Genomic DNA, 14,612 nt, shown 5'->3' on the forward strand with positions numbered 1-14,612 from the left:
CCACTAGTTTCTGGATTCATCTGCTACGTTAAAGGAAAGAAAATTATCAGGTAAGACATAATTTTACCTTTTTTCTCCTTTTTCTTTTTATTAAAATTTCATTTATTGCTGTGCTTTAGTGGAGGATTAAAAAAATCTCCAGTTAGAACTGAGAGGTATAGTGGATTATAAATGTGAAATTATGTAGCTATCATGTTTGCTTTTCCTTGGACACTTGCTTGTTCAACAGCACAGGATACTAATTATGGGTGATGCTTTTCTTTTAATTTGCTTTATCTTTGAAGGGGAAAATTGGTCTGAAAAGTTAATTTTTTATTTTTTGTGTGACATCTCCCTTTAATATGTTCTCCGTGTGTGGTGTTTCATTTTGAAACCTAGGGTTGGTCAACGAGGGGCTGGTCTGTCTGCAACTATCGCTAGAAGTGAGCATGAGATCTCTGAAATCATTGATGGACTTTCTGAACAGGAGGTGAGGTCATTGTCTTCATTCAGTGAAATCCCCATCCATAGCATACTGGAGTCATGGTGTCATGTCTAACTACATACATGGATCTTTGGTTACAACTACCTTATGAAGCAGCAGTGTGTTCTCTAAGATAGAGCACTTTTTCTATCCTGCTATACAAAGTGGCATAAATCCCATCATTTTTCAGCCTTAAAAACTGATTTGATCTCCAGCATACATATCTAAGAGATTCCCTGAAATTGCAGGTGCACCTCTAAACAGCATCCCTGGGGTGCATCTGAAAAGCAGATAGGATGAGCAAAGGGTTAAGAAATGAATATTAGACCAGCTTTTCAAAGTTCTTTGATATCAGGAGATTTGCAGAAATTTGTTCCACATGGTATAAAGAATGTGAAGGTGATACTTGCAGGATATTGTGTGGCTCCTGGCTTTCATTAGCCCACATTTTACTAATTTATTTTAAATTTACTGTATATTCCACCTATACCTAGGTGGAGTACAATAAAAACAATTAATAAAAACATTATAGAACACACGGATACATGCAGCAAACTGTACTGCACCACCTATACAATCAATGTTGTCCACCCTGCTCAATCAGAAGGAAAAGGAAGAAGAATTAATGTTGAGTAATTCGCTTAGTCTGAGTGTACCATAAAACAAACATGAATATCTTCATTATTTCAGTGACACTGAAGTAGTTAAAATTAAGAGCAAAACTATTTAATTCTTGTCTCTAGAAATATCTGTTCTCTATCCTGTTTTTAATTTATATTTATTTCTTCTGTTTTTATAATCTATATACTATTTTAATCTATTTTACATTTTAATTTGTATACTGTTCTGAAAAAAAATATATATAAAATGTGTGTGTTAATGATTGTTTTTAAATAAAGAATCTTTTATCAGATACACAAATGTTTTTCCTATAAAAATACATAGTGAAAATTGTTCACAGTCACCATATTTTTTCTGTTAATAGCTATAATTTTCAGAAGTAAAACATTTGACATCTCACAAAATTAGTTTAAAAGATGTGTCCAGCGTATGTTTAAAAATGTAGTAGTGCCATTTCCTGGTTGAATTAAAGGGTTCATTTGTGATGTCTGTGCTGAAAGGGGTCATCAGTTGACCAAAGATCAGTCATTCTTATTTTTCTTGTAGAACCATGAAAAACAGATGCGACAGCTGTCTGTCATTCCTCCCATGATGTTTGATGCTGAGCAGAGACGGGTTAAATTTATTAATATGAATGGACTGATGGAGGATCCCATGAAGGCTTATAAAGACAGGCAATTTATGAATGTTTGGACAGACCATGAGAAGGAGATCTTCAAGGAAAAGTAACTAGCCTGCTTGCATTTCTTAATTGTGAGCTATTACACTGAGGAAAGATTAAATTCTGTAGTATGGTTCTCACCCTCTAAGATATATGTTCGTGTCTTTGCTTGGTATAGTGCTATCAGAACCAGTAGCAAGATCTGAAAACTAGAACCCCCCCCCCCCCCCAAAAAAAAAAAAAAAAGGTTTGTTCTAGCTCTAAAGAATATTCTATTGACCAGCAGGTCTATAATGCTCACAAGTGGGTAACGGGACCCAGTGGCTTTGTTGTGTTATGTTATTGATTATATTGTACATGGCTTTGTTGTAAATACTCAAGGGGCAGTTAGTCTAAATAAACTAAACTTTGAAGATAAATATTGGTATCCTTTTTATTTGCCAAAATATTTGGGTGAAGAAAATCGTTTTCCTTGTTAATTTTATCCAAAATTCTTGCTCATAATTCAGAGAAAAAAAGAACCCCAAAAACAAATATTGAAAGTAGTATTGATAAAGAAAAGGGCGAAGAACCAAGAATAAGACCAAACAGAGGCAGCATGCACCCACGATGCATTTATAAAAATATCTAGTTTGACATGTTTGAGAATTAATTCCCTAAAGCTAATTTCTAGCAGTTTTTTTTTAAAGTGAAACATGTTGGTGGTAACGCCAATATTTGATAATCACCATAATTTTATTTCTATATGTTTTATAAAACATTTGACTTCAAAACTGATGTGTATTTGTATTATTTACTGTCAAATATATATGTTATTGCAATTACAGGTTTGTCCAGCACCCAAAAAACTTTGGCTTGATTGCATCCTACTTGGAAAGAAAGGTAACTTTGCATTTTAGAATTCAGTTTAAATATTATATAATTTTGACAAACCTTAGTTTGTAAAACTCCAGTAAAGTGAGTGACTTGCTCAAGAATTATGGATAGTGTAAACATGTTCTTTTTATTTTATAATTGTAGCTGCAGATGTTGTCAAATCTCTGTCTGTTATATGCTGTTTATGTACTTGTAAATTGTTAATTGATGCATGTGTAATCTTTTTCCCTTGCTGCTTTTATGCTGCAAGTCAATACCATAGGACGACTATGTAATAGTTTGTCCTACGAGATGAAGGGGGAAAGTATCTTATTGCATAGAAGACTTCTGTAATGGAATTTCAGTAACCTATCCTCCATGGTAGTTTCTTTTGTATGTATGTTCAGCTTAGAGTTGCTGTCACCACGTGGTAAAATTATTTGTCTTGAAACCCAGGTAACTTGGCTTATTAATTGTGGTGTATTGCTTCTGTGCACTGTGGATATTGTCCATTTAGGTATTGAAGAGGAACTTAATGGTTTATAGCTTGATTATCTTGTTCTAATTTATATAGGTTTTGTTACAGCTAATGATGGAATGAATAAGAGGGTCTATAAATTTGTGGGATACTGTTCAAGTGTTTTGTTCTGGTTAGTAGAAATCAAGCTTTGGCTTAAATGGGTTTTGTTAGTAAATTGGCAGAAATGTTCTTTAAGGTCAGTAGGCAGGTTTATGTTGGACTAGCTTAATTTGTAACCAACATTCATGATTTCTTCCTTCAAAAGATCAGTTCAAAATGAGGTCAGTCTGATGGTGCTTGAATATGTATGTTAATTTCCAGATAACATTACGGGGTTGCAAGCAATGAATAAATTCCAAAACATCCTAATAAACACAAGTAATCAAGTATAACAATAAAAGAATATTAAAAATGTCAAATGAGGATGGGGTGAGAAGAGAGGGATGATGAAATTGAGGAAGCCATATGAATACAGATCTCTTACACTATTGGGTTGCAGGTTGAGTTAATGTTAGGAAGTGTGGAGGGAGGGGGAAGGATGGGGAAAAATTGTTTTAAAACTTGAAAACTTTTTGTACCACATTCATGATTGCCTATACAGTACTGTTTGGTTTAATGTTGGTTATACGTTTTTTTTTTCGTTTGTAATTTGGTTATTGTCACCAATAAAATGTTTTAAAAATGTACAATGAGGAAAAAGTATACTCATAGAAATATTGCATGTACTTAGGAGCCAAAGCTCTGGATTACTTAGTAGTCCAATCATAGCATACCGAAAAAACCCTCATTAGCTTTTATGTACATTTGACTTATAATACAACATGGACTAATATTTATTGGGAATATGACTAACTTTAAAGCAAGGATCTAATATAAATCCATGTAGATCCTTGCACCAAAGGAAACAGTTGAAGATCTCCAGTATAGGCTGTTTTGCCCATTTAGGTTTTTCTCAGAGAAGATCTGTGAAATAGGTACAATATAAATATTGGTCCATGCTGTATTATCCAAATGCATATAAGAGCTAATGGTTTTTTGTTGTTGTTTTAGTATTTGATGATTTAGATTATTTAGGGCACTTTGGAGCTTTGCCTCCCTTGTATTTCTGTGAATGTACTTCTTCCTTATCTGTTTTTAAACAGTATTGTTTTATACGCTTGTTGTGTTTACCAAGGATGTTTCTGGTGTTAGCAAATTGCTGGATTACATCATTCTGTTTTAATATCATTAAGTAGTCAATTAATGTGACTGGGAGGGGGTATAAGTTGGCTCTGGCTCATTTTGACTGTATAGATGAAAATGGACATATAATTCTTGAAAGTTGCTTAAAGATTCTGAGTTCATTTTTGTCTGACTTTGATATCAGTGTATTTATCTGAACTAACTTTGACTTTATTTTTCTTGCTTTTAACTTTATTCTATGAGTGAGAAACTTTACTATCAATAATTAGCGTTGCTTTCTTTTTTTAGAATTTATTGTTGTCTGTACACCTTTCTGCTCTGCTCTGGCAGCTAGAGCAGACAAGCAAGTTCTAATAAACTATACAATGAAAGCAATTTCTATTATTGATTCATTGGCTAAGTGACTGACAAGTATGCAGTATGATTTCCCTTTTGATTCCTGTTTTAGGATGATTGCTAGACCTCAGCAATTTCTGCTGCATATCCAGTAACTACTTTTCATCGTAATGCTGATGCACCTCATTTTTGAGGATACTACTGTTAATAATCACAGTACAGAGCAGAACCGAGCAGATGTAATTGAAAATAGGGCATCTCTTTTTCAGCCTTCCATAATTGACATGTTCCATTTTGTTACAGAATGTAGCAGATTGTGTTTTGTACTATTACTTGACTAAGAAAAATGAGAATTATAAGGCACTTGTGAGAAGGAATTATGGAAAACGTAGAGGAAGAAACCAGGTTAGTCTTATAACTGTTCTTAGAGTGATTACTGAACTTGGGCAAAAATCACATCTGAATCCTAGTCAGTGACCTTTACTGGCTTCAGCACATAGCGCTCCTTTTACCAAGCTGTGCTAGAAAGTGGCCTTAGTGCACCCTTAACACAAGTCTTTCCTGTATGCTAAGGCTGTTTTTAATTGCAGCCGGAAAATTGCAGATTTTGCATTTTCCAAATTGATGGCCATGCATTAATGTTGCCATTAACAAAAATTAGCATGTGAGTACTTACCAACAGGTAGGGCTCACGTGCTAATCAGTGCACAGTATTGCAGACACGCTGATTTAGTACAGAAGCACCTACTCTCCACCCTCCTCCATTTCCTCTGCAAAAAAATTAAAATTAATTTTTAGTAGGTGGTTTGTGTGTGCACATTGCAAAATTACCACAGGATGCCTCAGCATGTTCCATGGTAAGCCCTTTTAAGCTATGGTAAGCATGTGCTAGTGCTTACTGCAGCTTTGTGAAAGGACCCTATAGTGAATAGAATCTATCACCTGTCCAATCAGATCTGTGTAGAAGAGATTTCTGATTAGGTGAAAACATGAATGCTTAATTAATGTACCGGGTGGAATATTTTAGTGTGTGTGTGTGTCCCAGTATTGAGAATTTGACATACTTCAGAAATGTTAACTTACACAATCAACTTCATTGATCGTCTCCAGTCCAGAATGTGTGTTTTCTAGTGCCTGTTACAAACATATACCATCTCAATAAGTAACAACCATTTTAGTTTGAAATTTATGATTTAAAGCTAAGAACTAGTTTCTCGTCCTTTCTTTGGGTAATATGTTGGCTAATAATCGATGTATTGTAGCAGATGTCAGTAGTGCAGTTTTAATATTGGTGCTGAAGAAAACAGGAGTCCTAGGAGGTTGTGACACTTTTAAAGGATCAACAAAAAACGTGTGGTGGTGTAGGAAGGTCAGTTGTTACATCTGTTTGACTTTTACTGACGAATAGACATACGAGGTCTTCAAAGTTGACATACTGCCGTTTCATTGGGAAGTATTACAGCCTCCTCAGTCTAGCACATGATAATCAGATATTCTATTTACTGAATATCCCAACTGTGTAACAATCATGCAAAACTTTCTAAGCACCTTAGTTCATACTTTGCTTTATGTTTTTTTAAATTTTTTATTTTGCGCCTATCAATCTTAAAATTTGTCCTGACTGGCAAGAATTTAAAAAATGTCAAGATTCCTTCACTTGTTGAATTCAGCAAGAGTAGTAGTTCTACAATCATTTACACACTCACACACACACACACACACACACACACACACACACACACTTCCACACACACAGTTCATTTTATAGTTTCTAACCTCTTGAATTTTTATTTGATATTTTTTTTCTGTGTAATTGTTGCTACTGTTATCTAACATGAGTAAGAGGCCCAAATCTTTAGCACTTACAGCCCAATCTCATACCAGTTCATGTATAGCTTTATGCCATTAGTATTTACAGAGGAGGCATAGAGCTTCTCATAAATATCCACAGTGACTCCAGTATCCATGTGTTTAACCATATACTGATGTGGCTCAAGGCAGAGAACTTCCTGCTGTGGGTCAGTCAACCCATTCTGATCAAACATTTGGAGAGCAGATTGCATCTTGATATGATTTTTGCTGTGTGTGCAATAGTGCTATAAGTAAATCTAAATTAGAAATTCATTGACCACCTGAATAGATAATTAACACTTTTACATTGATGAGTGAGAGCCATGAATGACTTACTAGACCTAGTGGTATGTCAAACATGTTTGCCCTCACGGTCATAGAGATTATGAAAGCAGGTAAAACATCAAGATCGGGTGGTAAAGAAGGAGTGAAAATAGAAAAAAAAAAATCTAAATTATGATAGCAATACAGTAAGAACTAAGTTGAAAGATGACAGCCCATGTGATAAACTTTGTGCTCCTTGTGTTGACTGAGTTGATGTAACAGATTGGTGGTGGTGAGGTACCATCTTGAATGACCATAGACTTGTAGGAGGCCACTTGTTTGAGCATTACCTGTATTAGTTTTCATAGCTGTTAGATTGTTTTAAAGCTCAGTTCTTAGATATGGAAGGGAAGAGGTACTGATGGTTAAATTATTTTATTGCACTTGATATCCTGCATTTCCTAGGAAGGCACAAAGCGTATTGTCTTAAAACATAATAAAAATACAATAATACAGATAGGAGGAAAAACATTGTGTATGTTTGTGTATATATGCATCCCCAAATTAAATGAGAAGCAACCCTCAGGGGCTCAAATACAAATACGCAGCTAAATATGTGGACAATAAATAAGCTTTTGTTTTTGATGGTGTTTTTGCCTGAAGGACAAATAGGTCTTTTTAAAATGCACCTCTGATAGTAGGGCCTTCAACAGCATAGGGGATCTTGGTATGTTTTTCTGTCCAGGAGGGTGAAATAGAAAGGAAGAAAGCAAAACCTGTCTTGGATAAGGAATGACACTCCCAAGAAACAGGTGAGGCTGGTTTGCTAGATCCTGAAGGAAGGAAATTGTGGAAGCAAACACTAACAAAGATAAACACAATCGTAAAATTGTTGGTAGTTTAAAATAATGCCCAACATAGCCATGTTTCACCCTATATGGTCTGCTTCAGGAGTCTAAACTTGACTGTAAAACATAACAAAATATACTATCAATAATGGGTTACAAATCATAGCTAATCATAAAAACACAGACTGTACACATGCAAAGCAAATCACTAAAATAATATGAACTAAATAATTGGATAAATAAATCAAAACATATAGTTTGTACAGAGAACTCCCTTCATTACATTTAAAATATATGGGAACCATACATAATCTTATAGTGTCAGGGATTCACATCACCATGAGGCATTACTGTGGTGGGTTGTATAGAAAAAATAGATAAACCTTAGTCATAGTGATTCTCCATAGAGCAGTCACAGTAATACATCAAATGATGAGATATACTTGAACAAAAATTTGAGTGACTTAAAAGGACCTCCTAGCTCCAGGGGGATTCCTGTTTGGGCATCGCAAACTGTATCTGTGTAACTTCTACCTTTAAGCCCTGGTTGGGTCACAAAGCAGCAGTTTACTGATTCATTAAAAAAAATTGTACTACAAACGTCAGATGCTGCAGAAATGCACAAAGCATTTTGGGGGATCTCTAAAAAGTGTGTTTAATTCTAAAAATTACTGTGTATTCCGATGATGTCATAGGGGTCAACATGCAGCCATAACTAAAAAGTGCTATTAAAAAACTTGGTAGCATAACACAAGAAGGGCACGAGTCACATCTTAATTCCAAGCCATTGAAACACATTAGTTAAAATAAATAAAATAAACATATTGGCGTGAAGGACATGACTAACTCTATCAAATCATGTAAATATTCACAACATTTAAGATCTGCACCAAATTACTAAAACATTGAGGGCAAACTGACAGACATGGTGGATAAAATTGGAACATTACAACAGGTGGAGCTGCCGTGGTCTGATTTAAAATTCACAGCTAGTAGATATTCATGGTGATGTTCCTTGCCATAATATAGACGTACGCTCAGCACTGTCCTTACTTACCTTAAAAGTCAAATGTAAATGATTGGGCAAAAGTTGGCATCAAGTGGGCTGTTTTATTTTAGCCATATTTTGCATTTTATAACTTTGTGATGCATTAATGCCAAATGAATTTTAGGCTGTAACCTTCATATTCACTACAGATTTGGGGGAACTAAAGGACTGAAATGAACTGATTGACTGCTTGTGATTGTTCTTCTGTCTGAAGTACTGCTCAGTAGAGCAAATATTCCCATCTGCTTTGAAAGTGGATGTGTGACAAGTGCTGGGGTTTGGACATGTAAGCAGCAGGTCTTCATATTCCAGGCAGAATTAACCCTTTGGCTTTTTGGATATGATCTTTATGTTCCTTTGGCTGCAGTGTCTGTGATTAATACATTAAAGGGAATGTTGACATTCTCTCCAGTCACACTTATATGCTCCCTCCAGAGGGGCAGGTGCTCCTGTCATTTAGACTTTAAGGACCTGCTATAGGGCATGCCATCCAGCTAGGTTTGTACTTTTCAAATTTTTAAAGTTAGGATTTTCACTTCCTTGTTCAATAACCGATTGGCTAAAGTATAGGGCATTGAATTCTCAGAAATGTGTTTTATCTATGGAACCTCATCAAACTACATATGACAACTAAGTTAAAAATAGATCTTTATGCTTGAAATAAGTATATTGCTGCCTAATTAGGTTATTTGGTTCCAGTTACCACCCTAGTAGGCTAGATTTTTCCATAGCCTTATTTCTAAAACCAGTTTGTTTTCGGAGAGAATTGTTTCTATGCTTTTTCTATCTGCACTAATGTGCGTGGGGGTGGGGTGGGGGGGGCAAATGGACTTTCAGATAGCTTTGTGATTTCATTTAACTCTCTTCACTAGGTTGAAATTAATTTCTTTTTCTACAAAATTGGATCAAATGGATCTCTCCAGTAGGCCGGTGTAATTAATGGAAGAATAAGCCTTGTTTGCATGTGAAACACTTTGAATTATTTCTTTCTCATTCCCATACCTCAGCTTTTCCCAAGGTGAGCAGGATAAGGTCTCATGATAAGGTGAAATTGATCTGGGGAGTTGGGAGGCTTATTTGTGTATTAGCAAAAGAGCGCTCCCTTCTGAAAGGATTCTGCTGCCCGCAGAAATGATTGGCTTCAGATCAGCCCTTCCATCCCTGTAGCAGGTGGTACAACCATGGTATCTGACTAAACATTGTCAACCAATAGAGTGCAGTTCAGTGAGGATTACCTTAAGTAACCCTATGAGGTTATAAACTTGCATGTGAGACAGAGCACCACTTTACCAGGCAGTTCATGTGGCAGGATGACACAGTTTCCTGGAATAAACACACTAGCTGCTGGCTTGAGCTGCCTTTCTAAAGAGTTTACGATGTTGGTGCTGCCCATGTGCCTCTCTTTTCCCTTTCAATCTTCTCTTGTGTTAAAGCCTGGCTATCTCTTCCCCTCCCCCTGTGAATAGCAGGAAGCTACACTTAACCAACAGATGAATTTTGAGGTAGGTGACTGACTGAGGCTGTAGCTGTGTTAAGGTTTGTTGCTCTGTTTTGCTGATGGTTAAAACTAGGCTAAACTCTTGTGTGGGAGGAGGGGATGGGATAGCTGGCTGGTCTCCTGTAACTTCCCCTATAGTGTTTCTTAGGTCTAATATTAGTTTTCTTTTAACTCTTTGTGTTTGAGGGCATAGTAGCTAATTGCTAGCAACTTTGGGTAGGAATGACATTTACGGGTCAGATTTTTTCTTTATTACGAGAATGGCATATCTTGTGCATGTCCATGCTGCATAAGGGTAACATGATAACTTTTCTTATTTAGAATTTGTAGTCTATGGGCCAGCCTGGTGGCTCAGTTGTAGTGCTGTGCACTGCCATGCAGAAGATCCCTGATTTGATTCCTGGATTCTACACGCTGTGTCATCTGGGCCTAGGCATGCTGTGGAGGCAGCATTCACAGATTCTGGGTGGAAAAAGGCGTCATGATCATTAGTAAGTTTACAGATGGTGGTTGCATAGGGAGCATATGATAAAGGATTCAGGAAAAAAAAAAACCCAGGTGCATGGCTTTTAACCTTAGGACTGTATCTGGTGATGACTTTGAGCGGTGAACCTGTTAAAATAGATTCCCTGGGTAGGTGTGAATGAACACTTGTGAAACTAGGGCTAGGATTTTGGTGCCAATTGAGCTGAAGAAAGTGAGAGAGCGAACTGGGCTAAACAAAATTTCTGGTCCATAATAAAAGTTGAAAGACTGTAGCTGGTGGTGGAGTCATTCTTTCCATCCCAACTGAAACTGGAAAAATTATATAAAAAGGGTCAAGAATGTCCATTTGGAGCAAAATAACCTTCCAAAAATGTAATGGAATGGGATGAAATTTGGCATGTGGGAAAAACCACTAAAAAAAATGCTGAGTTCAAAAATGGGCCAGGTCAGACCCGGGTTTCCCGAGAAATAAGTCCTCAAAATGGCTCAATGCATTTCTGTTGGAGAAGGAATTTCTGAAACATGGACACTTAGAATGAAATGAAGCAGTTGTATTCTGTAACTTTAGTATTTGTCTGGCTTGATCTGCGTGAGGACGGTGGGTGGGGAGGTGCGTGGTGTGCTGCCCTCAAAGGCTTCTGGAAGTGCTGGGGAGAGATTCTGGCGTAGGGCTCCATTGGATGACGTCTATCAGTGTGGATAGTCATCCTGCTGTCCTCTAACAATATCTACTAGAGTGGAGTAACTTTGCATTATTCATACAATGCTGTAGAGTGTTGGTTGTTAGATGTTTCAGATTTGCATTTATCATTAGTTTGATGTGCATATACTTCTTTTGGGTTTCAAGCAGACAGTTTGACTTGAAATGAATACTCCCCCCCCCCCTCAAAGGTTAGTTCTTCCCTTGGTGACTTGTCTTCATGCACATCTGGTCAGTCTTTGAAATTTATGATTACTCCATCTAATTGTTTAGTTTCAGAGCCAGTTTTTTAAAAGTCATGTAGCGTGCTTAGCACAATGATGGGTCTATTATGAAGCAGGCTCCTGGCCAGGCCAGCAGCTGACCCTTCCACTTGTACAGCTGGGAGCATAGACGACGTAATGGGGTGGGGGGACACATCTTCACCAACACTTTACTGCCAACCATCCCGTTCTGTTATCTGCAGAGCGACAGTAACTTGTCTTTCCACAGCCTTTGCGCTGGCCACTGGAACCATGTGGTCGTTAAAATCAAAGAGCATCAACTTCCTGTTTTTTTTGTGAGAGACAAGTAGTAGTTGCTCTCCGATTTAGCAACCACAGAGTGCTGGTGGCAAGAGCTGGCCAAGGACAGACAGTGTCAGCAGTGGAAAGGCAATTTTCCAGGAGGCTAATGAAAGACTGACACAGGTGGGAATGGCAAGACCAGGTTGGTAAGTGCAGAAATTAGAAAACTGGTAAGTAGGTGAAGAAGGGAGACTGAGGATTGTGGGGGTGAAGACAAGGAATGACATCTAGTTACAGTTAGATAAAAAGGCAGATGAGAGAAATGGGGAAAAAAATGAAACAGAAAGATCAGTGTCACAGATGTAAGAGGGATCATGGATTTGATATACGGCCTTTCTGTCCAAACCAAAGCGGTTTACATTTATTAGTCTACTAGGGACAGAGAAAGTACCTGCATATAACAATCTAAGCTTTTGTACCTGGGGCAATGGAGGGTTAAGTGACTTGCACAGGAACACAGGGAGCCACAGTGGGAATCGAACCCAGGTTTTCAGCTCACAGCGTTAACCATGTGAGGAATGGAAGAATATAGGACAGTGAAGAAACGGAAAATTGAAGTGAGATCCTGGAAAAGAACTCGAAAATAATCAACAAGAAGAATTGGTAGAGAGAGACCAGGGTCAACCCAATTGGAAAAACAAAATGGTTATACAACAAAGGAACAAAAAAAGGGCTGACAGTAGTCTTGAAAGGATGCTGAGTACTGCTTAAACAGATAACCGTGTTAAAAAAAATATATATATATATATAGATATTTTTTTTAATTCTAGTAGGATGATGACCTCATTCAACTGTCCAGAATTAACACTATGTTTATGTCTGTAATTTTCTTAGCTAGTTTATTTTCAAATGCATTATTCTGCTGCTATGATATACCTCGTATTGTCTTTTACTTTTGTTTAATCCTTATTGTACTTTGCTTTAGAGTTTGATGTAAGCCATATTGAACCTGAACTTGTTTGGGATGATGTGGGGTATAAATGCTATAAATAAGATCACTGCAGCCACACAAGTGGTGATATCATCAGATGGAGCCAATTGGATCTGCTCTCTCAAAGCTCAGAAACGTCTTGATGGTTTTCTAAGCCTTTGTGGGTGTTCAGCAGTCCATTTGAGTTCAGTCCATTTAGTTTTTGTTTCACAGTGTTTGGTGGGATGGTTGTTGCTTCCCTTTCTTCAGTTTAGTGTTGGATCAGCTGCTGTTCACAATGCATGAGAAGAAACCAGGATTTAAAGAGTGCCTGAAGTGCAACTTAAAGATGTCGTCTGTTAGCAACATGCACACACATTGTATGTCTTAGAAATAGAGACAATGAAGGCAGATAAAGACCTTATGACCTATCCATTCTACCCATCCATACCATCTACTGTCCCTTCAACCTTTGATATCCTGTGTACAGTACTTGTCCTAAGCATTCTTGAATTCAGATAGTCTTTGTTTCCACCATTTCCACTGGGAAGTTGTTCTATGAATTTAACACTCTATCTGTGAAGTATTTCCTTAGGTTACTCCTAGTGTATCCCCTTTCACCTTTATCCCATGCCCCCTTATCCCAGATCTTCCTTTCAGTTGAAAAAGACTAGCTTCCTATGTATTTATGCCATGGAGGTATTTAAACATCACTCTCATATCTCCCTTCTCCTGCCTTTCTTCCAAAGTATACATATTAAGATTTTTAAGTCTGTCCCCATACACTTGATGAGGAAGACCATTGATCATTTTGTTAGCAGCCCTCTGGACCGACTCCATCCTGTTTATATCTTTTTGAAGGTTCGGTTTCCAGAATTGTAAGATCTCATCAGAGATTTATACAGAGGCATTATCTCCTTTTTTTTTTTTTTTGTGTGCTGGCCATTCCTCTTCCTATGCACCCAAGCAATACTTCTGGCTTTTCTCTCACCTTTTCTGTTTGGCCACCTTACGATCACATATGATCATCCCCAAATCCTGCTTCTCTTTTGTGCACAGAAGTACTTCATCCCCTAAATTGCACCGTTCCCTTGGGTTTTTGTAGGCCAAATTCATGACCTTGCATTTTTTAGCATTAAATTCTGGTCCATTCTTCAAGTTTTGCTAAGCCCCTCCTTATGTTATCCACACCATCAGGGGTGTGTACCCTATTGCAGATTTTAGTATTATCTGCAGAGAAGCAAACCATACGAGACAGCCCTTCCGCAGTATCGTTTATAAAAATGTTAAAAATAACTAGACCAAGAACCAGTTCCTGGGCACACCACTTGTAACCTCCCTTTCCTCACAGTGAGCTCCATTTACCACTACCCTTTGCTACCTTCCACTCATCCAGTTCCTAACCCAGTTAGTCACTCTAGAGCCTATCCCAAGGGCACTCAGTTTATTTGTAAGTCATCTATGTGGAACTATAAATACACTACATCTAGTGCTCTCCCTTGTTCCAACTCTCAGGTCACCCAGACAAAGAAATTAGATTTGTATGACAGGACCTGCCTCAGACAAACCCGATTAATTTCTGTCTGATATATGGGCTCTTCTCAGAAAAATTTGACATGTGTAGTAACTTGTCCATGAAAAAAGCATAGTTGCTTACCCATAATGGTGGTACTTCATGGACAGATGCATCCTATAGCCAGACATTCCTGCCTACCTACCTGCCTGCCTATTCTAAGATTGAAGCTAGCTGAATTGTGAATTTAAGGGACTGGTCTCATGTGGAACGTAGGAACACTCACACAG

At 37.4% G+C, this 14,612-nt stretch overlaps 1 protein-coding gene across 9 annotated transcripts in view; it reads left to right on the forward strand.

The window, feature by feature from the left end:
• Positions 1-14,612, forward strand: part of LOC115482561 (nuclear receptor corepressor 1-like) — a 315,982-nt gene that overhangs the window by 128,572 nt on the left and 172,798 nt on the right. For 8 of the 9 annotated variants that reach the window (XM_030222440.1, XM_030222445.1, XM_030222447.1 and 5 more), the window contains exons 11-14: positions 379-469; positions 1,631-1,809; positions 2,573-2,627; positions 4,942-5,043. In XM_030222440.1, coding sequence (XP_030078300.1) covers positions 379-469; positions 1,631-1,809; positions 2,573-2,627; positions 4,942-5,043 — 427 coding nt within the window. The remainder of the gene's footprint in view (positions 1-378; positions 470-1,630; positions 1,810-2,572; positions 2,628-4,941; positions 5,044-14,612) is intronic. The other variant, XM_030222443.1, reaches the window with a different exon arrangement.

This window comes from Microcaecilia unicolor, chromosome 13 (genome assembly GCF_901765095.1).
Source record: "Microcaecilia unicolor chromosome 13, aMicUni1.1, whole genome shotgun sequence".
Taxonomy (NCBI): domain Eukaryota; kingdom Metazoa; phylum Chordata; class Amphibia; order Gymnophiona; family Siphonopidae; genus Microcaecilia; species Microcaecilia unicolor.